At 35.4% G+C, this 27,484-nt stretch overlaps 1 protein-coding gene across 11 annotated transcripts in view; it reads right to left on the bottom strand.

Moving 5' to 3' along the window:
- The window catches only part of MEF2C (myocyte enhancer factor 2C), a 204,210-nt gene that overhangs the window by 47,159 nt on the left and 129,567 nt on the right, over window positions 1–27,484 (bottom strand). For 6 of the 11 annotated variants that reach the window (XM_058168402.1, XM_058168396.1, XM_058168395.1 and 3 more), the window contains 2 exons: window positions 13,367–13,426; window positions 13,083–13,220 (listed from right to left, as the gene is read on the bottom strand). In XM_058168402.1, the coding sequence (XP_058024385.1) occupies window positions 13,083–13,220; window positions 13,367–13,426 (198 nt within the window). Of the gene's footprint in view, window positions 1–13,082; window positions 13,221–13,282; window positions 13,427–27,484 lie in introns of all 11 variants that reach the window. The other 5 variants (XM_058168405.1, XM_058168401.1, XM_058168403.1 and 2 more) reach the window with 3 other exon arrangements.

Below are 27,484 nucleotides of genomic sequence, written 5' to 3'. Positions count from 1 at the left end.
CCCTTCCAGCACAAGTTTCTGGCACTCTTTGGGTCCTCCTGAAGCAGCATAAAATCTTAAAAAACTTTCAGCCATATTCTCCATGTAGAAAACTTTAGAAGGGTACAAATCCAAGCAATCAAATGGTGGAGAAATGCCCATCTAAGGACTCAGAAAAAAACAGCTACGTGTGGGTAACAGCACACAGTGCATCTTTCTGAAGTCCAATTATAACAATATTTTGGGCTGGGTTCCAGGCTATCATAGAACCATAAGGTTGGAAGAGATTTTTAGAGATTAATTTTCTAGCTAGTGGAGGATCTACCTAAGTTTAACTCACAGAATCATCTATTGTAATGTCCTTCCTGTTAAAGACTACTTCAGCTTTAATTGCAATAATACAAGACCAACCAATAGATTTAAACTTAATGTTAACCGCTTTAATCTAGATTGCAGAAAATATGACTTCTGTAACAGAATCATCAGTGCTTGGAATACTTTACCTGACTCTGTGGTCTCTTCTCATAATCCTAAAAGCTTTAACCAAAAACTTTCTACTATTGACCTCACCCCATTCCTAAGAGGACCATAAGGGGCGTGCATAAGCGCACAAACGCGCCTACCGTTCCTGTCCTATTGTTTTTCTTTTCTTCTTCCTATATCTATATATATGCTTATACCTCCTAATATTTACTCATATATATGTTTATATACTATATAATCTTCTGTATGATGTTGTGACAAAATAAATAAATAAATAAATAAATATCTCTGATAGATCACCATTAAATCCCTTTTTGAAGACTTCTAAGAAAGGAGAACTCACCAGCCTGTTTCACTATAAGCACTATAAGTTGCTGTTCAGTGTCAGCTGTTCATAATATTTCTTTTTGATTTCATTGTGATATCTAGTTCATTTAATCTTGGTCCACCTAGCTACAACTGCAATAGGGATTGAGTGACTCTGAACAGAATAGGATAATGCCATTAGAAGGATTCCTTTTTTATAAGAATTAGGGTAAGTAGGGTTGGACTGCACTTCTAGGTTGATTTGTGTATACATACTATAATGCCTTGTTGTTATTGGTGTTGTTTTTAAAGAAGACTCAGAAGCTTAAAACAAATTGTATTTTGAAAAAGCTATAATTTATGTCATACAAAATATTGACAGCTGTTTCCACATGGATTTCTACCAAAGTTGTCTGCAACAATTCAATTTCCAATTTGTTTCAAGCAAATTTTGAAGCAAATTGTTCTGACAGAAAGTCTAAAAGTTTCAAGAGACACCTGTAGGGCTATCTGCTCTCATTCTCTCTCTCCTTTAGGATCATTATAGAATATAATAGTTTCATAACTGTTTAACCTACTGTGTATACAGGGAAATTATGAAATTACTCCTCTGAAATGCTAATAAATTTATTTATTAATAAGAAATAAATGAGTTGCACAGGAGATATTGTGAATTATTCCCTATATTTTAAAACATTCTGCATTTAATGCTATGTGCCTTTGCAAGCTAAAATGACTAAAATTGGGAGAATATAAATATTTCTTCTGGATCTGGCAAGGTATCTCTACAAATTGGTTACAAATAGCATATAACAGATAATCAATTTCCCAGAAAACTGTTATAGTATTGTTATAGTAGAGGAACACTAAATTTGCCCATGAATAACTGCAATTTGTTGTGGCAATTCTGAATCCTACTTTTTACATTAAATAAACATATAAACAAGCTGACATTAAAAACCAAACAGTTTCCTGAAAGCAAAGAGAAAAACCAGGCAGCTAGCTCTCTAGTAAATTTCATATGGAGAAGCTCATTTGCACCTTTTGAGGCTAATTATATCAATAGAAAACTCTTGTTTTAATAATGTTATCCTCTACAAAAACAGATATGGTATTTAGCCAATGTAGTACTTGCCGTAACTGCCAAACTGCAAGAGAATGATAGCATATTCAATTTGCAGCAATCACAGAACTACATAAGAGATCAACTGTGAATTTGTAGAATAATTACGTTTTTTTTAAAAAAAATATTCAAATACTGATAATTTTGGAAAATACACTTCCAAAATATATTCAAATAATTTATTCCAAAATTATATGCACTAGTGAACTTACTAATTTTGACTTAATGTAATGTTGAAAATGCTTTTCAACAGTGACTTCTATACTTGCTTATAGTTTGTAGCACATATAGAATTGCCATGTTTCCATTAAGACACATTTAAGTATGAAAGTGAGTAAGAACAAGTGAAAAAGAGTAAAAGTCTGCTAATAAATAAGAAAGCAAGTGAAAATAAGTGTGGAGGAAAAATATGTATTTCATGACATATTAAGCAAGATGCATAGCAACATTCTTAACACATTTTAATTCCAAGAATTGGGGATTAAAATAGACAATCTTGAAAACTGAGTTTGCAATTTTCCAGACCTTTTTCATTTTAACCTTTATTAAGGTCTTTGAAGCTTTTCATTTTCCTTTTCCTAGGCTGTTTGCACTTATTCCATTTGATAAGTCAATAACAACCCTCCCATCTCCAGATACTCCATCTTTCTTAGCATCAGCACAAACTCTCAAATAATGCTTTTCATGTGTTTCAGGAAACACTGGCCAGGCATTAAAAGGGAGGCTGCCTCTGTGGAAACCTGGTCTCCCAAGCAGCCAAAATGGACCTAGTGGGCAGTGCCCAGCAATTAGTGGGGAGAAGGCATGTCCACAAAAGATCAAAGTGGCCAGTATGAGAAGTTCATATTCCATCCTTAGCCATGTTATCAAGAAAGTTAACAGTGAAACATACCGAATTGTGTCCAAGGCAAGGATTGAGTTAAGAGAAGAGGGAAAATGCTACTATAAAACTGGAATAACCAATTCAAAATCTAGGTGGTTTCAGTTATGGTCTGAAGACAGACGCAACATTGTGAAGGTTAGAGTTTCAAAATGGTTTCTGAGAATTTTCATTCTATGGTTAGTAAAGCCTCTGCACTGCAATTCTGCATGATTTTTCTAAGAAGTCTGAAATCTAAAGTTATTCCATTTTAAGAAGGGCATATCCCTAGTTCTCTAAAGCAAAAAGGTAAACATTTCCCCTGTCCAGTTCTGACTGAATCTAGGGGGCGATGCTCATCTTCCTTTCTTAGCCGAGTTAGCTAGTGTTGCCCAAAGACATTTCTGTGATCATGTGGCCAGCATGACTGTCACCTTCCCACCAAAGTGGTACCTATTAACCTACTCACATTTGAATGCTTTCAAACAGCAAACATACTGTAACTGAAAATGGCTTTTGGGAATCTACTGCAGCTAAGACTTCGCTGTGTCATATGCCCCAACTATCTTCAGAAATGTAATTAAGTGACAAACCATTGCAAGGCAGACTGCCCCATAAATGGGCTTTTGTGAGACATTATAATGGGGTAGCAATTACCAAACCTTGTATTATTGTATGGCTCCTCTGTGGAAGGAGCTGAATTTATTGAAATTTATTTATATGCCTGATATTTTGATAAGGCATTCTTAAAAAATATGACTCCTTGAGAAGATGCTACTCACTTTCCAGGAGAAAATTTCCCAAGAGTTTTTCTTAGTGAAGCTTCTGACAGGCTTGGAAAAACTAGGTCCACATGTGAAGTTCAATTAATTGATTTATTGCTTAAAGCCAATGTACAGGAATCTTCTCTAATGGTCTAATGGTCTGCACCCTCTTTTTACCCCTCCCCCTGGTTCTGGCAGTCCTTCTCCTACAGCTGCTCTCCTAACCAATCAACTTATATTTGTCTATTTATATAGAGAAAAATAGATATTTTTCAGAAAAGCACTGGGTGGCAGCCTCCCATTATTTTTATTCATTAAAGAAGACATGGAAAGTTCTATGTGGGGTCCCTAAGAAATGATATTAGCACTAAAAATAGTGTAAATGTGGGTTTAATTGCAGGCTTCCTAGCTATGAGACTGGGAGCCCAGCAGGAATCAAGACAGATGGCTCTCAGCTCATTGGTGCCCAAGAGTGCTTTGTTGCTTACTCATGAATTAATGAAACACCAACTTCTCTGGAGAGTTATTAAACAAAGAATGTAAGTTTTACAAATTCTATAATTTGTAGAAGTCAGCAATGTCCTATTTGAGTTTCCATAGACAAAAGGGACTATGAAAGCTTTGGATATGCTCCAATGTTCCTCCAAAAGTTCCTTTTGAATTGCAATTTGAAATTTAGCATACGAGAAAAATGCTTGGTGTGTCATCATGTTAATCAGAATTAATGTAAATATAAATTAAAATTCAATGAAATGTAAGTTTTCCTTGGCCTATATTTTGGTATGGCTTATACCACGTCATACAAATTTCAAATACAGCCTTTAGCTTGAAAAGTTATACATCTCTGCTATGAATAATAAAATAAAACTATAAACTGTTTTTGGTGAGAAGACATTGAAAACCATTCCTACCCAGTAAAGTGTTTAGTCTAGATTTAGCACAGATTCTTTACATTAGTTCAGCAGTCTCACAATTGTTTCAGTTCTGCATTTTAACACGCAGATAGGACAATATCAAATATAGTTTCCTTCATTGGGCTTAATTCTTACATCTTTTTCAATAGATTTTAAAACTATTTTCCTCTCATGCTTTTATGTCAATGGAACATATGCATTTATAAACCCAAAAAATTCCAAAACAGAGCTTTGTATTGACATGCTTACGAGACCGCCTGCTGTTACCCTTTGCCTCCCACCGACCCGTACGCTCGCACAGAGAGGGTCTCCTCAGGGTGCCGTCCGCCAAACAGTGTCGGCTGGCAGCCCCCAGGAGTAGGGCCTTCTCTGTGGGGGCAGTGACGCTCTGGAACGAACTTCCCCCCGGCCTGCGTCAAGTGCCTGATCTTCGGACCTTCCGTCGTGAGCTCAAAACATATTTATTCATTAAAGCGGGACTGGCATAATTAGTGATGTATTTTAACTGGGTTTTTAAATATTTTTAACTTTTTAACTTAAATTTTAATAATCAGCCTTTAAAATTTGCTCTTTTTAAATATTGTTTTAAATTGTATACATCTTTGTTTTTATTCTGGCTGTACACCGCCCTGAGTCCTTTGGGAGAAGGGCGGTATAAAAATTTAATAAATAAATAAATAAATAAATAAATAAATAAATAAATAAATGCTGAATGCAGCATTTCTATCTATTCTTACCATAATCTCTCCATGATTGTACTTTCTTTAACACAGGAAAAGCAGATATGCACATGGTCACACAGAAACTATTTTTGCACATAACTGCTTTACATGTATAAGAGCATATACATATACATATACATTTATATGCATAAGAGCACAAGCCTGCCTACCGTTCCTGTCCTATTGTTTCCTTTCGTTATATCCAATTAATATAGTTATTACATATTCATACTTATATATATGCTTATATACTGTATAATTATTTCATGCTTATGCTTATATATACTGTGTGACAAAATAAATAAACAAATAAATAAATAAATAAATAAATAAATAAATAAATAAATAAATAAATAAATAAATGTAGCACTTGAACAAAATTTCAGCTACTATTCTAAAAAAGAGAGGAATGTACTGTAGTTATTTGCAAGTACAATTTACCATGGTCTTCAGAATATAGGAGTGAAGTATCAGAGAGTAGCTACCAACATAATCCATTAGCCAGTGTTTTTTCATTGTTCAGTACTGATCAGTATTTAACAAATACCACAGAGTAAAAATGGACAGATTTTTTTATATCATCCATCCATCCATCCATCCATCCATCCATCCATCCATCCATCCATCATTGCATCAAAAATATTGTTTTATTTTTAAAACAATGCTTTCCAAGATTGTGTTGTTTTTAATTTATGTAAAAATGTCACAATAATCTGAGTTCACGTACAGTTATATACTTCCAACAATGATGATGGTGATGATATTATTCAATAATATTTAATGTATTATCTTGGAAGACAGGTTAAAAAAAAGTAGCAATTTCAGTTTTCATGGTATTATACACATACACACACACACACACACACTTATACATACACATCTATCTATCTATCTATCTATCTATCTATCTATCTATCTATCTATCTATCTATCTATCTATCATCTATCTAATTAGACTTTATTTCTGGTCTGAAGCATTGCTAAGATTGAGACTGCCAGGAATGTATTTTATATGTAAAAAAGAAGTTTTTGCAAGCCCTGTGTTTCCTATCATTTCACTACTATCAATAATTAACAGCCAATTCAAGAATGGTCAAAGGAAATACTTCCTTGAAAGTTGTTTGAACCACTGACAAAATGTTTCTGCATGATGCAATGCTGGACATTAATATAGATGGGTTTAAAACTGACACTGGAAAGCATCATAATAGCAGAACTCCTATAGTAATAACTACCCTTCCACTAAATGCTACGTATAAGAAGTTCACAGCTGTGAACAGGCTTCCTGGCTGGTTACTACAGGAAATAGGTTGCTAGGCTAGTCTTATCTCTTATAGTTCTTCCAACATTATTACAAGAGGAGCTCCATCTGTTTTTCTTTCCATCTTTCGTTAAATCTGGTTCCTTAATACTGCAATTCCATTTGAGTAGAGGTCTGAGTTTCCCATCACAAGCCTAAGTGAAAGGATTTGAAAAGAAGCAAGTCTAAAACAGTAAGATTTCGATTGAAGAAGAAAGAAGGGTAGGAGATTTCACAAGGCCATTTAATCAGTAAATCCTAATTGAGCAATAGTGTCAGGTTGAAGCTTAGCCAAAATAAAATCACACTCAAAACTTCAAAGCTCTCTTTTCAACATATGGAATTAGGCAAGTGAGAAGACCATGAGTGTGCATGCATTCAATTAAAATTGCATGCACATGTTAAGCATTTCAGAAAATAGTACTCTTAACATTGGTCCCATTTGAATATTTGGAGAAAATATTCTCCAAAAGTTCGCATAAGTATGACTTTTATTACAAAGACTAGATCAGGTCTGTCATGTGTTCTTTAAGACGCCTGAAAAATACTATATACCACCTTATGAATACTTTTTAAACAATCTAACAGAAAAAATTGGCAATAATTCTTAATAGCAAAGTCTCCCATCTGGAAAACAAATCTTGTACATATATACAGCTTTACCTATATCAGGTATATTTTGTTGTTACTGTTTTGAGATCTAAAGGTCTTTTTTCCGAAAGGCAACAGATCTTTCTTGTTTTTTTTCCTTTGAAAACTTTTCACTTCCTATCCAAGAAGCTTCTACAGTTCTAAAGGAAAAATAAAGTCCAGTTACCTTTTGGAAAACAGCACCTTTGGACAACTATGACCTGGATGATTAAGAAGTTCCATAGACATACTGTCTGGAGAGCATTTTTTATTTTGTAAATAGTCACATTTTGCAAAATATCTCACTGACTTTCAGAAAAATGAACTAATTTCTCTGATTATTACGGATAATAAGAGTTTTATTTGAATTTAGAAAAAAATATATTAATGACTATATCTAAAAAAAGGATTATTTCTGTAATAGAAAAGAATCTTTCTTATTGTTTTCATCTCTATTAACTTTATTATTTAAAGCAATTGTAAATATTACCCACTTTTTATTTTGTAAAGACTATATGCCTTAAAGCTTGCTCAAATAGTTTGAACATTTCTGTTGAGTGGTGTGTTTGACTAGATAATCCTCTTTAAGATTAAGGATCCTTGAGAGACCAAAATTAAAATGCTGTAACCATAATTGATACGTGCTATAGCTGATCAGACTTATTCATAATAAAGGTGAAAAATTCCACAGATTTTCACATGGATGTTAAATAGCTAGAGAAAGAGCAAAGTAACAGAGGATAAGTGGTCATAGTGGTAATGTCTATATCAGGCCTGCACACCATATGGCTTAGGGGTGGGTTCTAATTTTTTTTACTACCGGTTCTGTGGGCGTGGCTTATTTTGTGGGCATGGCTTGGCGGTCATGTGACACTGGGCGTGGTTTGGTGGTCATGTGACTGGGTAAGAGTAGCTTGGCCATCATGTGACTGGGTGGGTGTGGCCAATAACAATAAATAATAAAAATAATAAAGTATACAAAACAATAAGAGGTACCAAAAACCAAGTTTCACACTTTACACACACACAACACAACACAACACAACACAACTGACTCACACACAATGTAAAAACAACTGCACTTCACCCAAAAAGGCCCCTGCAACAAGCAGGAACCTCACAAAGCCGCAAAAAGCTCAAAAACCAAGTTTCACACTTTACACACACACAACACAACACAACTGACTCACACACAATGTAAAAGCAGCTGTACTTCACCCAAAAGGGCCCCTGCAACAAGCAGGAACCCCACAAAGCCACAAAAAGCTCAAAAACCAAGTTTCACACTTTACACACACACACACAACACAACACAACACAACAGACTCACACACACAAAATGCCACATACAGCTTTGTGAGATTCTGTGTGTTTGTGTAGTTAGAGTAAAACACTACAGAAACACACCAAATCTCAGAAAGCTGCATAAATATTTTGTTATTTTATTTAAATTTTTTAGATCGGGGTCTCCAACCTTATAACTTTAAAGTTTGTGGACTTCAATTCCCAGAGTTCCTCAGCCAGCAAAGCATTTGGCTGAGCAATGGATTCCAGGCAGATTTGTGGACTTCAACTCCCAGAGTTCCTGGGGAACTCCAATCAATTACATTAGCTGCAACTTATTCTGCCTTCCAGACAATGTAACTGATTGGAGATGCCGAAGGAAAGCGAGCCCGAAAGGAGCTTGCTTAATTAAGTGAGGAGGGGGGATTGGGTGGCCAGAGAAAAAAAGTTTTTAAAATGCTCTTCTGAGGATCCCTGCTCAGCCACGCGATCATCAGAGGTTTTTTTTTCTTTTAAAAGCCCCTTTTTGGCTGAAGAAAAAAGGCTTTTAACAGTAAAAAAAAAACCCCATAAACCTCTGATGATTGGAGAACTGGTTTGGGGGCGTGGCCAGCCAGTCATTACCACCGGTTCTCCGAATGCCAGCAGAGTTTTACTACCGGCTCTACAGAACCGAAGCGAACCGGGGGCAACCCGTCACTGATATGGCTTCAGGACCTCATGTAGCCAGTCAAACAACCTTGTGCAGCCTATCCAGATTTTTTCAAAAAGTAATAAATTTACACTACCACTGCCACCAACCCAAAAGACATATTGCTGCCATCTCCTGTTCTTCTGCTGTCCCATTAGCTGTGGAACAGCTGATTGACACTCCAAATATTTACTAGTACTAATCTGAAATAATAGTGAAAATACAGCATATGCCTAAAGACTAAAAATCATTCCATTTTCAAATGGTGTAGATCAGACATGATTTAATCTCTAGGCCCAAATGCTCGGGAAACCATTTCAGGATTTAATGCCTTATGCCTCCTGATCTTCAGGAGAATGTTTCTCCATAGATGCTATAACAGAAAAGACACATTTTCTAGGTCCTACATGATGACATTTCCTAACAGAAAGGACCATGAACATGTCAATCGTGCTTCTGATGGACTGAGCAGAAGCAATCAGATACAGGCAGTCCTGCAATTACCATGGGTCTCTGCCATTGAGGGCTGTTTAGGTGACAATCAACACCCTGAATTACATCCATAAGGAGCCTATGAAGATCTCAGAGCACAGATTTCACATGGTTGTATCATGAAGTATCCAAAACTGCCTGTGCTGCTATATTCTGAAACATCGCAGCTTCCAAATACCGTTCAAGAGCATGTACAATACATTACAGTATGGGTAGTCTCCAATGCTGATCAGTGTGATCAGTTTTCACACTTACAACCATTGCAGCATCCCTATGGTCACGTGATCACAATTTGGGTGCTTGGCAACTGCCATGTATTTATGACAGTTCCACTGTCTTGGGATCATGGGATCACCATCTGTAACCTTTCCTGCCAGCTTCCGACAAACAAAATCAGATTTATTTAATGACCACATGATTCATTTGACAACTACGGTGATTCACTTAACAATTGGGGCAAAAAGGCTGTAAAACAGGGCAAAACTCACTTTACAACTGTCTTGCTTAGCAATGGAAATTTTGGGGTCAATGGTGGTCACAAGTCGACAACTACCTGTAATTTATTTGGGAAGTGCTGAAGGCATGAGAAGGAAAACAGGGAAAACAGTGTAAATATCTACTTAGTCACAGTTGCTATCTGCTCTTTTAACAGGAGCTGTGGTCTAGGAGATCTCCCAACTGCACACCAGCTTGGTATATGGAGTGCTAACATTTTTGGAGATGAAGATGGAAAGTCTTTGAATTCAGGAGTGGCACAAAATCTACAGCCACATTAGACTTCCTTAGGATTAAAATATAAGAAGTTTAATATAGCTCCTCTTATGGTTACATCAACTTGATGATTATGGTACATTATTTTTAGGAAATAGTACTTTGATCTTTTTTCTATCCTAAATTGATGGTATACAGTAATCTAGATTTCAAAACTAATTAAAATTTACATAATTTAATAAATAAAATAGGGTTTTTTTTATAAAGTTGTGAAGGGGAAGGTCAATTCTTTATGTACTTCTTTTATTTTTCTTTACTATATCCTTTGTAAATTTCTTTTTTATTTCTATTTTGTCTTTTCTACACCTTCTATTTTTTTATTTTTCTTTTTTTCTAGTTTATATATTTTTTACTTTAAAGGATGAATACTATATCCCTAAAACAACCCCAGACACAATATTTACAATTACATTTATTGACATCCCAATTAGGGAGTACAGCATTACTGGATGATTATTAAATCCAATGACACAAACCCCCTCTTCAATTACTTTTTATATAAATTCTGTTAGTGTGGATCATTTTGTTATGCAATTTGTAATAGTTGATCGGAATAAAGAATAAGAGATTAGTTTACCTAGACAATGAAAAGAGCTGTTAACGTCAATCCCAGAAATCTCAATAGATCTTAGATTACATTTTATTTTATAACAATATCAACATCAATACTTTAGACTTACTGAACTCCATTGTGTTTATATAGAAAAGGCTGGATAAACTGCCATGTTGTTAAAGAAAGATGCAGTCGGATTAATGCTTCGTGCAAACATATGGTTGTATAGTATTTTATTATTCTGCTTTCGGAAGAAATCATTACATGTAGTAACAAGAAGACTATTTAGTGTTATCACGTGTTCATTTTTTTTTAATAGAAACTAGAGTCCTATTGCATGGAAACTGACATTTGGATAAAGAAATTTAAAAAAAATCTGCAGTATTCTACAGTTTTGGAAAGGTAAGATCCCTGCTTCTCTATGGACTTCTGGGTTGATACAATTACCAAGATAGGAATAAATTAGTTATCGATATAAATTCATTTTGGATAACCATAATAAAATATGAAATACATCTAACATTAATTGAAATGCTTATGTAGAAATTTTATACTTTTATGCATTCATAAATATGTCCTGTATAGTTTGGATTTTTGTACTGTTTTTGGTTTCATTTTTCTCTTTCTTTATAACTTTTCTGTACAGATGTAATGGACTGGAAGAATACCCTTGAGAGGGAGGAGGAATCTAGATAATGGTTTGATATGAGAAATCTGAGGCCAAAAGTGGATGAAGAAAGCATCTCAGAATTTACCTTCTCTAGTTCTCTGGACAATAAAGGCAGGGGAGGGGAGAAGCTTTCAGACTTGCAAGACTCTGTTACTATGACCTTAATAAAGATAATATTAGTATACTTGGTTTTGGTTTCCTGGTCTGGACTCTCTTTTTAAGAATTGACTATTGTTAATTCTTCTTTGCTTTTTATATTCAATTGATAGATGCTTTTTTAAAAAAGTAATTTTTATAATTAACTAAATATTTAATCTACAAATATAAAGATAAAATTATACATCTAGATAAACGACAGCCATGATAAATGATAATCAAAGTTGGTATGTCTCACTACTTGGTTTCCATTACTAGGTTTTACAGTAACATGAAAGAGACTCACGTTACCTTTATAGGACTTTACAGGACTTATTAAAAGTGAACTCATCCTGATTTTATTCTCAAAATCACTGTCACTTTATCAAAGTCAGATGTTAAGGAGCTTTAAAATATTACATTTTAATATTGTAATTAAATAACAAACTGCCAGTTTCTAAAGGATTCACATGTAGGGGAATACAAAATTTGAATGCATAAGTGTTTATGAGCAATATTTTTGATATATGTTTAAATGCCAAAGGACAGTTCTTTTAGTCTAGAATAGATGAAAACAAACGTCCACTTGAATACATGTAATAATACTAACCATATTATGACAGTATTTGCCATATTCACACAAATTCCCCCTTTTATGTCTATGCAAACAAAATAGCTACATGCAGAGTTATTTCTCTTAAGTATCTGGCAAGGCATATGACTGTTAGAAATTTGGCTGTGGTTAAAACAAAATTTAGCGCTCATTAAAGCATTAAGAGAAATGCTGATGGAATCAAAGCAAATTGTCTGATAAAGCTGTAAAGTTATCCTCAACACACATAAATGATTGAATGCTAACATTAGATTCTCATGCAGACTCTTTTCTTGCAACTAGCAAGTAGCTACATAACCCTTCAGTGCGGTAACTGAGTTAAGAACACAGTGAATTCCAGTAGTAGCAGGACTCACTATCTTGAAAATATTACATTAAGTGATTTTCCATTTTATACTGTTGCTTCTTCTTCCTTCAGACCCACAAAAAACTGTGAGAATGTCAGCTTCCACAGCATTTTTTATTGATGTTCTCTAAATACACTTTGGGGTAGCTCGGTGTGGTAAACCAGAATTCTGTAAATTTACTACACATAACGTCCACTTTCAAAAACTTCCTTCTTTAGGTTTTGTCAAGCACATATCATGAAGGAACTTTCCACACTTCAAGAGTGAAAAAAAGAAAAAAAAAGATAATTGGGTCCTATTTCCTCTCTGTTCGTTGGTTTTAATGGGTGCTGTCAAAATATGTCCCTCACTGAATGTGTTTTTTTGAAAGAAACCAGAACTGAAAGGGTTAGGGTGTGTTACTGCAGTGGTTATCAGCAGACAGCCATCTAACCTTTGGTACTTACAGGAATTTTATGGCTCTTGATCATATTATCAAACTCTTCATTAATTTTTTTATATTTTTCTTCAGTGCGTGGGGTGAGGGCATAAGAGGAGTCTGGATCAGGGCTTTCACAGCCTTTGTTTTCTTTCTTGTTCAATGCCTGCCAGGTTCAGAGAAATATCAGAAAGTAAAAAAAAATGAAAGGGAATTCAGAGTACTTACACATAATCTTTGCCTGCTGATCATTAGATCAATATCTTCATTAATTTTCCTGTACTTGTCCTCAGACTCAGGGCTGTGACCTACTGAATCATCTGCATCGGGATCTGGACTGTCACAGCCATTAAGTCCTTTCTTTCTCAACGTCTGAAATACATAATTTAGAAAGTTGAAGCCTTGACAGAGGCTGCAAGAGCGATTCAGGGCCTTTACCGCAGTACAGACTGGTTGAAGGCTGTCACATTATACATTAGGGAGAGACAGTAAATTAAGATGTTTAGGTCAATAAATGGCAGATTTTGTTACCAAAGACAGCTCTTCTGAAACAGAATTAGTAAATGAAGAGAGCATAATTTCTAATAAAATATCTGTATTACCATCACAGCTTTTCTCTGGAATGGAAACATCAATAGTTTAAACACACATGGGGCAATGAATTCAATCAAAAAAAGAATAAGTAGTTCATAGTAAATAGAATGGCAGTACAGTATCAAGCCTACAATTGTTCTTATATTAATCTACAGATCAATCTGTCCTGATACTGCTCTGTAACAGCACTAAAATGAAGCAGTTAAAGTGATAACGGCCATGTAGTTGTCAAGATACTCTTACATGTAATACCCTAACCCGAAAAATCTTGTTTTTTAAAAGAACATTTCTATAAAGTAAAACCTAATATAATCACTTATCTACAGTAGCATGATCTTCAACATTAATGAAATGCTTTGATCAAAAATTTCCCCTTGACACACAATCTTACAAAAAAACCAGAAGAGAAACTGAAATAATTACTTATAAATTTTACCTTCCTATAATCTTTACAATTTTACCTTCCTATAATGTTACTAGACGATTTATCAGGATTTTGAGACAAGTCTTGCTGTACATCAAGTTCTGAATTTTGGGTTTGACATATTGAAAATTAATACATTTTTAGCATCTTGTAGTATTTATTTTTTTAGGAAAAAAAATCTTTTTTTTAATCTCATAGAGAAAATAATAATCAAAGAACATGGGCCATTCAGTTTTCTGAGGTGCCAACAGTCTGCACAAAAAAGTTAGAGATTTGAAATATAAAGAGGAACAAATCTTTTTTTTTTTTTTTTTGCAGTGCATCTCAAATGTCTTTCTCTGTCATTGAAGGCCAGCCAGGTCTTATGCTCCTTGCTCCCATTAGGAAGATTTATGTCTTGAGTAACACAAGGAGGCAGGAATTTGTGCAGTATATTCCCAATCCAACCCTATTGTGAGTATAACATTTGCCACTCTTATTTGGCAGTGCAGAAAGTTCAATAAAAATGCTTGGTAGCATTTCTGAATGTCAGCTCTTACTCATTCTCATTTTAAAAATTAGGGAATTTTTGTTGTAATGATTAAAACAAAATATATCCATATAACATTTTATTTTTGCAATACATAGATGAAACCCCAGTGATAGATTGAGAGGATTGAATAACTTTAGGGATGCTGAGATTTATTTAATGGGAACACGATGCTGAAAAGATGAAAAAGGAACAGATGATGATGAAATTCCCAAAGGATATGTAGGAGAAAGCCCCCCAAATAAAACCTATGAAATGGCAATGGCAAAAAATATATGTCTGTATGACAGAAACAAATTGTATGGGCATCATCAATAACATTTATATGAGTTTGAGCACCAAATGCAAGACAAAAGCCACTTATCCACTTACTGGAAAGACTATTGAACTTTTAAAAGTAGATCTTGAGATAATGACAGAACCAGAAAAAAGCTACAAGGAAGTCTGGTCACTTGTACACTTTAGAACACAAGGTGTAAAAGAGTTTTTTATTTCACAAGAACATATGCAACTGGAACATGGAATGTGAGAAGCATGCACCAAGTAAAACATGAAACTGTTTAAGTATGGACTAAGGAACCATGACAGTTTGTAGGGTGGAAGGTGCCAGATTGGGAAAAGACGTATTTCAGACAATCCAGTCTTTATACAACTTAATTAAGTAAAATCCAAATGGCAAGAATGGTAGATATACAACTCTTCTACAAATTTACTCAGACTTCAATGTCCTGAGGCCCTAGCAGGGGTTAAATTTAGTCATCTAGGCATTCACCAAGAGCCCAGGAAGAGAGGAGAGGAAGGGGTGAATGAGTACACTTCAACTGATCTGAAAAACATGCCCAGTTGGATTCTTATTCCATGAGAGCTCAGCACTTCACAATCTGACATAAGGCTACATCACTAGGCATCAGCAATCTTATGTATTCTAGACATTCACACCTGTCAGCAACTCTGCACCTGTTGTCTACTCTGGCAAAGACCAAGTGACAGCAACCAATCACAGCAGCTCCTGCTGCAACATGGCCATACATGGCTTTTCTCAATTGTGTTTCTGTGTACTAAGGCTGCTTAATCTCTGTGGATTTCAGCAGTCTGCTTTTTGTCCTTGTAATGGTGTCACAGTTTTCAGTTCTTCACTGAGTTAAGTGTTTAAGAATGACACATGCTGTTTCTTATACAAGTTTCCTTCCCACAAAAGCCCACATATGCAAATGGATTTTAAACTTGTTTATACACAAGTCCAGATTATCTCTTCAGTGCCATTTTAAAAAAAAGTTTTTGTTCTCATTTGAAGAAGAAAATCCTTTTGATTTATAACAGCTCCTCAATTCAACTTTCTGTAGGTGGGCACTGTGGGCAAAGTCTTACAGTAATATGATCATTATAAAAATTAAAATATCAGATGTACTGATATTCAGCCAATATTTTAAGATTGGCTTAAATATTATCCAAATATTTTCTTCAGGATGAGTAAGGCTTCTCCATTCAGATGTCAGTTTATACACACCTTATTATTTAGTGAAGATAAATTCAAACCTGTTCAGTTTTTGCACCTTTTATATATATGGAAGTAGGGCACTGAATGACTGTATCACTGTAAAAGTGCCTGTGCTAAAAATCTTTTTTCCTTATCCACTCTGTTTGTATTTTCTTTATAAGAAAAAAATCAAGTGAAAAATTAATTTATTCTAACTTTTGTTATTTGATCAGATCATTCCCTAATATCAATAAAACAATTGCACTAATGCAGTTATCTAATATGTTCTCCACCATCTAATTCATGCTCATCTGAAGGTTTTTTGTTAAAAAAAACACTATCCAATAAAACATTTCAAATATTTTTAACATTTCCTTATTCAATGTTAGTAAGACTCAGATAAAAGCACAACAATCTAACATTAATTTGTATCCAGTGATATGAAAGCTGTATCTTCAATGACTAACACATGATTTCTGACAGATACATGCTCAAGAGCTTAGTCAGAAACAAATGCCTTCACTTCCCAATTCTGAAGTTATACAAGCCCCTAAGTGACTTAGCATCTCCATCTCAATCTTTGAGGGAGGAGGAAAGATCATATACTGTAGGATAAAATATCAGAAGAGGAAACTGGAGGACATCTGAGAAGCTGACAAAGCTGAATGTAAGATTTAGAAGACATACACACCGCATGACTGCCTGATATGAATCTCCTGCATCAACTTTCCAATTTTTTTCAATTATGCCACCACCATTTTATGTTAATATTGTTTCCTTCAAAGCTCAACTAAATGCCTGCTCTCCATTTAGCAGCCTGTGGAAATCCTCACTGGAGTAAGACTGATATTCTGTCTGTCAGTGTTGCTGTTATAAATAAAGCACTCTTGTTCCCAAAGCCCAGGATTAATCCTGGCCAAAGCAGCAATTGATAATTTTCATTTACCATATAATTTGGCTTAATTTTTTAAAGAAGCATAAATACAATGCAATCTCAACAATAAATGAAAAACACTTAAAATAGAACTTTAACCCTTTTTAATTTTTTTTTTAAAAATATGCTTGCCATACTGTGAAAGGAAAATGTAAACACTGGGGCTAGCTGCTGTGGGAAATAGAAGACTGCAAGACACAAGTGAAGCTCAAGCAGAACAGAACCCGAAGGTCTTTTAGTCCAGCATTTGTTTTCATTGTGTACAAATGGGAAATAAACCATTATGTCAATTCCAGTGGTGTTACTCTAATCTGAATATTTATATGCATGGTTTACAAACTGAAAACAGCTGACTTCTTTTTCCCCAAAACAACGTATCATTTTTCTACATATAAATCTACATGATGACAGATCCATATTTAGTACCTTGACTTTCAAGACATTTTCTAAGAAGTTATTCCATGAGCTACACACAGGGAAAATTAGATTGCCCAGTGAAGGCCAGACTAAATCTGAGGAGACCACTATTGATTAAGGTGTCCTTTCCATTCATATATAAAGTCCTTGGAAGGACAGACTGCTGAATTCTTCCTTTGTCCCATGTTCAATCTCCCAGAACTTGATTGCTCCAGACATTGTCTTAAGTGAAATGGGCTACCGTAAAGGCAGATTCAATACTCCTAGCTCAGCCTTATGTTTTAAATGAGGAGGTTTTATATCTGTGAAATTAACAAAAAAAAAAGTGTATCTGTCTCCTCTTACCTATTTTGGCCCTGACTACAGAGCCAGTCTGGTACAAGCTGAATATGCCGGAATGATACACCTGTTTGCAAGCACATGTAGACACCCCCTCTATTTTTATGTGTTTAAAAAAGAAACAACAGAAGTACATAAATCTTTGAAAAATGTAATACCTGTAAACCTGTGCTTTAAGCTTTACAAATAAAGACCTTAATCTTTAGTATTAATTTTCTTTACTATTTTTATGTCCTACAAATGTAAAAATGTTAATTAAAGTACTCTAAAATTAAAAAAAAGAAACTGAGAAATTATACTATACGGCTGCATCTAACAAATCATAGCATGTTTTGGAGATTTTTTGTTCTCTTAAAGTAGCCATCCCTAGGGTGGAAACATCAAAATTATCCTTTACCAGTAACTATTTTTAGGGCAGGAAATGATGTGTGATGCAGCCAGCAGAAACTGAATGACAGAATATAATTACTAGAGGCCAACTTTTCCCCCTGGACTTTAGAATCAGCACAGGCATATAATAGGCCTAGGAACTGTAAGCAACCAATCTTTTGGTTTTGCATTTCATCTAAAAGGCTACACTTACAGAGGTGGCACGAAAGCTTTGCAATGATGACTCAACTGAAAACACACCACCAACATGCTAGCAATCCCATATTTGGCAACACGTACCAGACACTTAATAAGCCCTCCCGCAACAACTGGGTAACTAGATAATAGGATTTTTTTCGTTAAGTATTTTCAGATTATATTTCAACATTATTTTCAAGTGATGTTGTGGTTGCCCTTTCTCAGCGCCTGGAGGCTGTAGGGGTGTGGATAGGGAACAAAAGGGTTCAACTAAATCTTGACAAGATGGAATAGCTGTGGATGCAAAGGACTTGACGAACCAGTTGTTTATCAGCTTTAGTTCTGAATGGGGTTGCATTAACCCAAACAAACTGCAAGTTGGAATTTCTCCTGGATTCGCAACTCCTACTCAAAGAGCAAGTGGTAGAAGTGGCTAGAGGGCCTTTGTACAACTTCATGTTGTGTGCGCCCTGTCCTGGATCGTGACTCCTGCACATGGTCACTCATGCCATAGTCATCTGTCGGTTGGAATACTGCAACAAGCTCTACATGAGACTACTCTTCAAGTGTATTTAGAAGCTGCAGCTAGAGCAGAAGGCAGCAGCATGCATAGTTCTGGGGCCCCTAGGGTGACACACATAATACCACTGTTGTGTGAGATGCATCGGTTACCAGAGCTGCTTTATAGGGGAGATGGGTGGCATAAAAATTGAATACATACATACATACATGCATAATACATACATAACATAAAACATACATACATTAAAAAACCTCAAACAAAAGCTAACTAAGAACTGAAAATTATCAAGCAGGCTTTCCTTAGCAACATTATTATGTCACAGCCATCCTCCAGTGGCCTTAGAACAGAGACTGATTAAAAAAAAAACCTGTTTCCACCCCCAGCTCTCCAAGTTGCATGGTTTTGGTTTAAACTTTCTTCTAAATTACAAATGGCATACAAGTAATAGATTAAAAAACATAACATGTTTGGGATGTGTACTCTTTGAAAATGATTCAGAAGTGTTTCACAGTTTGCACAAGTAATTTCTTTTCTGCTATTGGTTGAAGTAGACAAGCCAGAAAAAATACGAAAGTGCTTTAAGGACTCAACTCAGTGTGCCTCTTAAATCACACTGTGGAAGTCTGGAGAAAGACAAGGTGTAGAGAAGTGTTGTGCCTGCAAAAGGTTGAAACATTTGTTGTGGGGTGCACCAGAGTTGTTGATATTTGCAAGCATGAAATCTATACTAAGAGTCCCATCACAGTTTTAGTTGTTTATTATGACATAAGCAATGTATATATTCTGAGAGTAAGCCTATCTAAACATTCCAAATAAATGATGTTAATTCTGCTACAATAGTATACCTAATGAGGGTTATATGCTTATAAAAAAAAATCTATTCACAATGCATATTGACTTCACTAAAAGTCCAAGGAAGGAAAAGAACTCAGAATTCAAATGACCAAAATGGAACCATAAGATTTCTGAACTATTTTCAAAATCACCAAAACATAAAGACGAACTAGAACACCACCAAATATAAGCCATGCCTTAACACATTCTTTTACTATATTGCCATAGTTCAGACTCAACTCAAACCCAGAGCCACATGTTTTGAAATGGGCAGTATATAGAAAAGAGAAATAAACTAACTATGATTACATGCAAGTCTTGAAAACTTTAGATATACTCAAAGATCCAGATTGTATTGAGAAAAAGGGAGTATTATAACATTCATGACTTGAGACTATTTGTATTTTAATTAATTGCCACTAATTTTAATTAAGGGCACATATATATCACTGCAGGGGTAAAATGCTACTGGTTCACACCAGTTCGAGTGAACCGGTAGCGGTGGGGGTGGGTGGTTCGGAGAACCGGTAGCGGAGACAGTGTGAGTCTCTGCCCACCCACCTGGATCCTGGCTTTAACCGGGAAGTAACCTGTTTTTTACCCACTGTGCACGTGCAGAAGGGTTTGCGCATGCACAAAGGGTCCAAGTGCACGCAGTGCATGCATTTCCGAACCAGTAGGGAAGATAAGTAGATTTCACCCCTGTATCACTGTGCATTTTACTAGGACATATACTAACTTTTTAAAAGTGGTTCTTAGAAAAAAAAGTGGATATTACCTTTATATTGTTACACACACACACACACAGAGAGAGAGAGAGAGAGAGGGACTTTCCCAAAGTCCTACCACTTTTCAGAGGTTTATGGTACTTTTATTTATCAGAATGGTATATTCAGCCCACTTTCTATGTGCCCATATTTTGGGTTGTACATGATTTCCACCCCTCCTCTTTTTACCTGGAGTATATCCTGTGTGGTATTTACAGTTACAGTGACCACTTGCCTCCTGGTGGTTAATGTAATTGTAGTGGTTAGAATAAAGCCTTTTTTACTCTAATTGTGGCAAAGTTGTGTAATTCTTTGCTTTAAAAGATCAACACCATTCATCCTTAGTAGCAATTAGATTTAGCTGTAGCTGTTTCTGTGTGTACATATATGTCCATATACAGGTACATTTTTGTCTCTAAGCTGATTTTGATTTGTGAAGCTGGATTCTTTTCAAAGTAGAAGAAAAACCATCTAAAGAGTTAAAATTAGGCAAGCCCAGATTGAATAACAACAATGGGGGAAAAAATAAGCCGTCATTGCTATAGGTACAAAGGAAAAGGGAGCAGTTTTCTGGCCAAAGTTGCATAGGATTGGGTGTATCCCAATTTATATGGTGCTGTTCATACAGATCAAGGCTTCAGGGCACAATGCTATCAGATTTAACACATTCCATCACAAGGAAAATAAATTTTCCACAATAACATCTTATAACAATGTCCTGTCACATTTTAAGAATAATGAAGACTCTAATTCCAATAGGATATTTACCAACATTCTAATCTGGATTAATAATGGATTAAAAAACAGAAATGAAAATGATTTGGAAGACTTTGTTGTCAGATACACATTTCTGTTGTGAAACATAAATGTCCATTTAAAAATCTGGAGTGTTTTCACTTTTAATATTTTTTTATTACATTATATATTATATATCTTGGTTATGAAAAAGATAAGTGTGTGGATGCTGAATTGTTCCCTGTGTCTTTTAAAATAGAAGTGGCAATTTCCACCAACTCCTCCATTTTCACCCTCCTTTCCGCATTTTATACGGCTTTACAAAGCCATTGAAAGAGGTGCTTTGCAAAAATTGCAGGTTATTTATTTATCAATCAAATTTATATAGCAGCACATCTCACCAAAAGCTCTGGATAGCACACAACACAGATAAAACCACATGTAAAAGTATAAGCATCACTTTAAAAAGTAAAAACAGAAATAAGAACTCTAGGCAAAGAGTTCAATAGCCACCTAAGCAACAGAGCCATGTAAGCATCTCAAAGACAAGTACTTTGCTAATGCTCTAGCACAGCGGTGTCAAACTGATGGCCCATGGGCTGGATGCGTCATGCGCAGGCCATGCCCACCCCAGCTCCACGAATGGGAAAAACGTTGTGAAACATTATGTAATGGCAATGTGACATGGCAAGTTTGACACCCGTGCTCTAGCAGAATGTGAAGTATCCCTCTAAAAGCCCTTAAATCAGGGGTGGTTTTAAGATTTGTGGACTTCAGCTCCCAGAGTTCCATGGTGGGCTGGCTGGAAGTTGCGGTCCATAAATCTTAAAGTTGTCAAGATTGAACTCTTCTGTCTTCAAACAATCCTAATATTTCATTTCCAAATTGTCCCCAAATTATGAGAGATTTTTAGAAGAAGAGGCAAAAAGGAAAAAGAATAATTCCATCTCATGCAATTCTGTTCACAGAAAAAAAAAACCAGCCAATGTCTTGAGCTAATTATATAAGATATAGCACTGCTGGTTACCGAATCCTATAGGAATGGGGTTTCCCTAACCCCTGCTTTTCTCTTGCAGCTTTGATAAGGAACTGGTGAAAGACATTAACAGGATTTTGGTCAATTACACTGTAGTTATTCAACTGGGATAGCTGTGAAACAGTCAAGAATCAGGTTAATTGTCTTGTATTTGTAGTTATAGAAAAGAAGAGCAGCCAGAGAAAAACGAACTGAATTAACTGAGAATAAAGGAAAATGAAGTGATTCCAAGATGTTTCAAGGAGATGGAAAACAATCCATATGAAATAAGTATGATACAAAGCTGTATGCTTAAGATGCAACATGCTTAAATTAATATGGGGTAATTAATCTCACAATATGCTGTAACCGCATGTAAGGGCTTAAAACTAAAAGACTTTAATAGTACTATTTATATTGGATTTGATATACTAGATTGAGTTCATAAAGGCATTCATGGTTCAGCACACCATATTTAATAGGTAGCCTCTGCCAATGATGTCATGTACTGATAAGATACATTCCTTGATGTCACCAGTCTCCTTATTCTCAAATCTCAGAAGAATAGAAACAGTAGGCAGATGCAACTCAGAGTTGTCTTTAGAAATGTGTCAAGGTCATTAAACAAAGATCAGCTGAGGCAGTCTTTCTGTTGTTTTGTTGCTTTAAGACAATGAGTCTCTAAAACATACATAATTGTTTATTCCCTCACTTCCCATTGTTCCTTTATTGACTCAGACAGTAGCAGTAATGCTTGAAATCTAATATAGTCATGATATAATTGTGTGAAAAATCTGTGCAGTACATATGGCCATCCATTTTATTCTGTAGAATCAGTGGTTAGCCAATTAACATGAGGACACATCCATTCTTTTTTTAAAAGGATTTTCCTTAAGTTATATCATGTGCTTAAAATCTGTAAACAGCTATTTCAGGAATTTACCTATGGACAAATAAAGTAAACAAAGTGCATAGAGAACTCACTATAACCTGCCTAAATGTGGCTTTTCACCATAATGGAATAAACTAGCAAACCCCTATAGCGCATAATTTGAACGAACAGCTATATCAGTTTAGGCACTTATTAAGCACAGAAATTTAAAACACCATTACTCCCAATGGCAAGAAAAGGGCCAGGTAACTGCCTCTGCAGTTACTGTGCAGAACAGTCAAGAAGATTCTTGATCATGGTTCAAATACAACTGAAGTCTTCATCTAGTTCTTTACATTTTTCTCAGCCTACCACCCCAACCAGAAAAAATTGTCATCTCCAGTTCAGCAGTTGACCCATGATAAAGTCTTCCTTCACCACCCAGCCAGCTTTAAAATAACTTCCTGTTCTGACTGCCCATCTCAAAAAATATATCATAGCATAGGAAAAGTTATAGAAAATGACAGGCAAAGATCAAAATATAAAAATTAGAACTGTAATGGCTGAAATATAGAAGCCTCTTCTATAGAGCTTTGTCATTTTATATGGTATGAGGAAAAGGTTTTTTCCTCATATCCTATAGTATTAGAATTCAAGTGCTAGAATTCAATTGTTCCCTAAAAGATTCCAAACATGTAGCAATCCTCTAGACCTAGAGGATAGATAGCTGGCACTCAGTTTATGGGACTTAAATGGCAAACTCATGAACTTCTCTGTATATCAGTAGAGGTTAATCATTCTAAAGCAACTAATGCATCTATATATTGCATTAATATAATGCATATATCTATATTATACTATGTACATACACCTTGGCTCCAAGATCACAGCACATGGGGACGTTTGCTCCTGGGGAGGAAAGCTATGGCAAAGTTAGATAGCATACTAAAAAGCAGAGAAATCACTGCCAACAAAAGTGCATATAGTCAAGGCTATGGTTTTCCCAGCTGCAATGTATGGTTGTGAAAGTTGGACCATAAGGAAGGCTGAGCTTCAAAGAATTGAGGCCTTTGAACTATGGTGCTGGAGAAGACTCCTGCAAGTCCCTTGGACTGAAAGAAGATCAAACTAGTCAGTCTTAGAGGAGATCAATCCTGACTGCTCTTTAGAAGGCCAGATCCTGAAGATGAAACTGAAATACTTTGGCCACTTAATGAGAAGGAAGGACTCACTGGAGAAGAGCCTAACACTGGGAATGATTGAGGATAAAAGAAGAATGGGACGATAGAATGAGATGGCTGGATGGAGTCACTGAAGCAGTCAGTATGAGCCCAGATGGTCTCCAGGGGATGGTAAAGGACAGGAAGACCTGGAGGAAAGTTGTCCATGGGGTCACGATGGGTTGGACATAACTTCGCAACTAACAACAAAAATATACATACTATGTATATATATTATACTGTGATATACTATGTATATCAGATAAGGGAGCAAAATACTGGAAAACTCCTTTATAGTCTGCTTTTAGACTTCTAAAAGTCAGTATAGAGTGGTGGTTAAAATACTGAACAAGGACAGAAGCGATACAAGATCTCAAATACAAAAATTTATAGGATTATCACAGAATCACAAAGTTGGGAGAGACCAATTAGCTGCTGAGTCCAATCCTTTGCTCAGTGAAGGGATCCAAATTGTAGTAATCCTAGCAGATGACATTCCAAATTCTAATTGAACATAACAGATAAAGAAAATCTCACCAGATCACTCTGTAAGTGGTTCTCCTAATAAACTGTTTTTATTGTTAGGAAGATTTTCCTAACATTCAACTGGAACCTGACTAACTTATATCCATTATTTTACATCCTGTGCTCTGGAGTGATGAAGATCAGGTCTTGATCTACTTTTCTATAACAGAGTGCTATCATATCTTCTTTTTGTTTCAAAGTAAACACTCCCAGATTCTTTAATGTTTTTAATAGGATTTCATTGTATAGATGTTTGACCATCTTTAATTACTATTTTGATTTATATCCTTCCTTTCCATTTTTTTAAAAAAATTATCTGACTTCTTAAAAAGTGGTGAGCATTATTGGGTACAATACTTAAAGGTGGAGTCTGAGGTGGAATATGCAGAATAGAGTGGAAAATTTTCTAACTGTGATTAAGATACTTTAATTGAATTTAATTTAGCTTGTTTGTAACCACAACACTTTGCTGACTAATTGTCAGTTTGTAACAAACTAGTGCTTCTATTTTCTCCTACACATATCACAAATCTGAGGCACTATAATCCACTAGACTTTCACATCTGTTTCCTGACCCAAAAAATATAACTGATTTTCCAATTGTCATAAGGAACCATCTTGTCCAAAATGATTCTGCCCATTCTGTGTGAATGGGAGAAGCTGAGAGAAGTTCTGAGAGACGCTCTGGCATATTGTGGAAGAAGCTGGCTCTGGAGATACCCAAGTTCCTCACTCCTGAGCCTGGCTCTTTCATTTTCAGAATCTTAATAGTGAAGGAGAATGGCCATCTTACTGTTGTTGATTAATTTGTATGTTTCCTGTATTTTGACACTGCTCAGCAGTCTCTGTACCAATCAGGTTGTTCAGTTGAAGTACAATAAAATATACAATATGAGAGAAACATACCCTGTTTTCCTGAAAATAAGACATCCCCTGATAATAAGCCCAATAAGCCCAATACCCCCCCCCCCGAAAAAAAGCTCTCCCCAAAAATATTTAAATGCATGTGCAGCCGGTCCTCGCCATTTCCTCTGGTTAGGGTTAGGGAGACAGAGCTGGAAATCAGGTAAGATGGCAAGAGGAGCCCTGTCTTGCTCTACATGCCCCAAAATAATAAGACCTCCCTGAAAATAAGTCCAAGCACTTATTTCGGAGTTCAAAAAAATATAAGACAGGGTCTTATTTTCAGGGAAACATGGTATTATATGGCACTTCAGTAGAAAGATGTTATATAGTAGTGCCTGTAAGTAAGAGCACCAGCATTGGACCCAATGATTCTAATTTGCTTGTTTCTCAAGAGAAAGGGAAAGGGAAGATAAAACTATGTGCTATATAACATAATTAGATCACACAGATAATTTAAATGTAGCAGTAAAGAGATCAACTATGAAATCAGGACATTTAATTTTTCTCCTTATCACTATTTTTCTAATGAAAAATATAAATTCTAGTGGACAAAAATGTTGTACTTCCAACTGAAATGGACAACCTAGGTGAATGGCAGTGTTAACTTATAAAAAGGTAGAAGGATTGATCGTTCCTTGCATATTTAACAATATTTTTTTAACATTAACATTTTCAATTCAGCAGAAATGTCTGGAGAGATTTTAAATCTGCATATAAAACTGGGAATGGCCCCACACTGTTTTGGACTTAGTTTGTGCAATTCTGCTTTTAAAAACCTAAACTATAGTACTGTAAATGTTCATGTTCGTATTACCATTCCATATTCCTACTGAAATTGCTATTGAAATTTTTTTTCAGCTTTGAGCAAGCTCTGGGCAGGCATATTCTCAGCTAGTTTTATTTTGGATTATTGGTTCAGGAAGTTGCAACTTCAGTCAACAACTGTCAAATCTTGTTATCTGCAGGGGGTCTGGCAGTTCAAGACTCCTGCTAATGAAGAAAATTAGGTGAAACGGTTTAGACTTAACAATATTTGGAGCTATAAATGGAGACATCTGGAAATAAGGATACAGGGAAATTCTTTTTAAATCTGTCATTAATCTCAGAAATAACTTTTTCATATTCAGCAGAGAAAGAGATTCATTTAACTTCATGCTTGTAAACTGTGCTGTGTTCAAGAGTACTTGAACTGTAGTGATCTTCTATCACTACAGTTAGAATATGAAATATTTTCCTTATTTCTTAGAGAGATAATCAATTTTATTTCGTTTGTTAGGCTTCAATGTTTAAAGTAAAGAGTCAATTTATTGTAACGTATGATAAAAACTTTTCAAAATCCAATATCCTCTATTAGTTCTGGGTGTTTAAGACAGTAACAGCAAATATCATTTTCATCTTACTATCTAGTTGATGCTAGAAAAACACAAAAATTTTCTAGATTGCACTATTACTTTTGATCTTGGGGTAAGCCATCACCTTTGCCTTCAAAGCTTGAAATTATCTTGCCTTTTCCTATTCCCCAGTACAAATATTTAGCATGCATTGTTCATACCTTTTCCTCATTCACTTATCCTCAGCCTTTCTCTGTGTTTTATTAGTCAACTAGCTAGCTCAACAGTGGAAAACCTCAGTCCAATGGTCATTTGGGATTCATTAGCTCTCCATGCCCAATTGCCCAATCTGGTGAGCTCCTTCCAGAAACCATGCTATCTCTTTTCATTTATTCCACACAGCAGAAGATAGGAAGGAAGCA

The sequence above is a fragment of the Ahaetulla prasina genome, chromosome 2 (genome assembly GCF_028640845.1).
Source record: "Ahaetulla prasina isolate Xishuangbanna chromosome 2, ASM2864084v1, whole genome shotgun sequence".
Lineage (NCBI taxonomy): Eukaryota > Metazoa > Chordata > Lepidosauria > Squamata > Colubridae > Ahaetulla > Ahaetulla prasina.
Note: the sequence above shows the minus strand (reverse complement) of the source record. Positions and strands in the feature narration are given on the sequence as shown.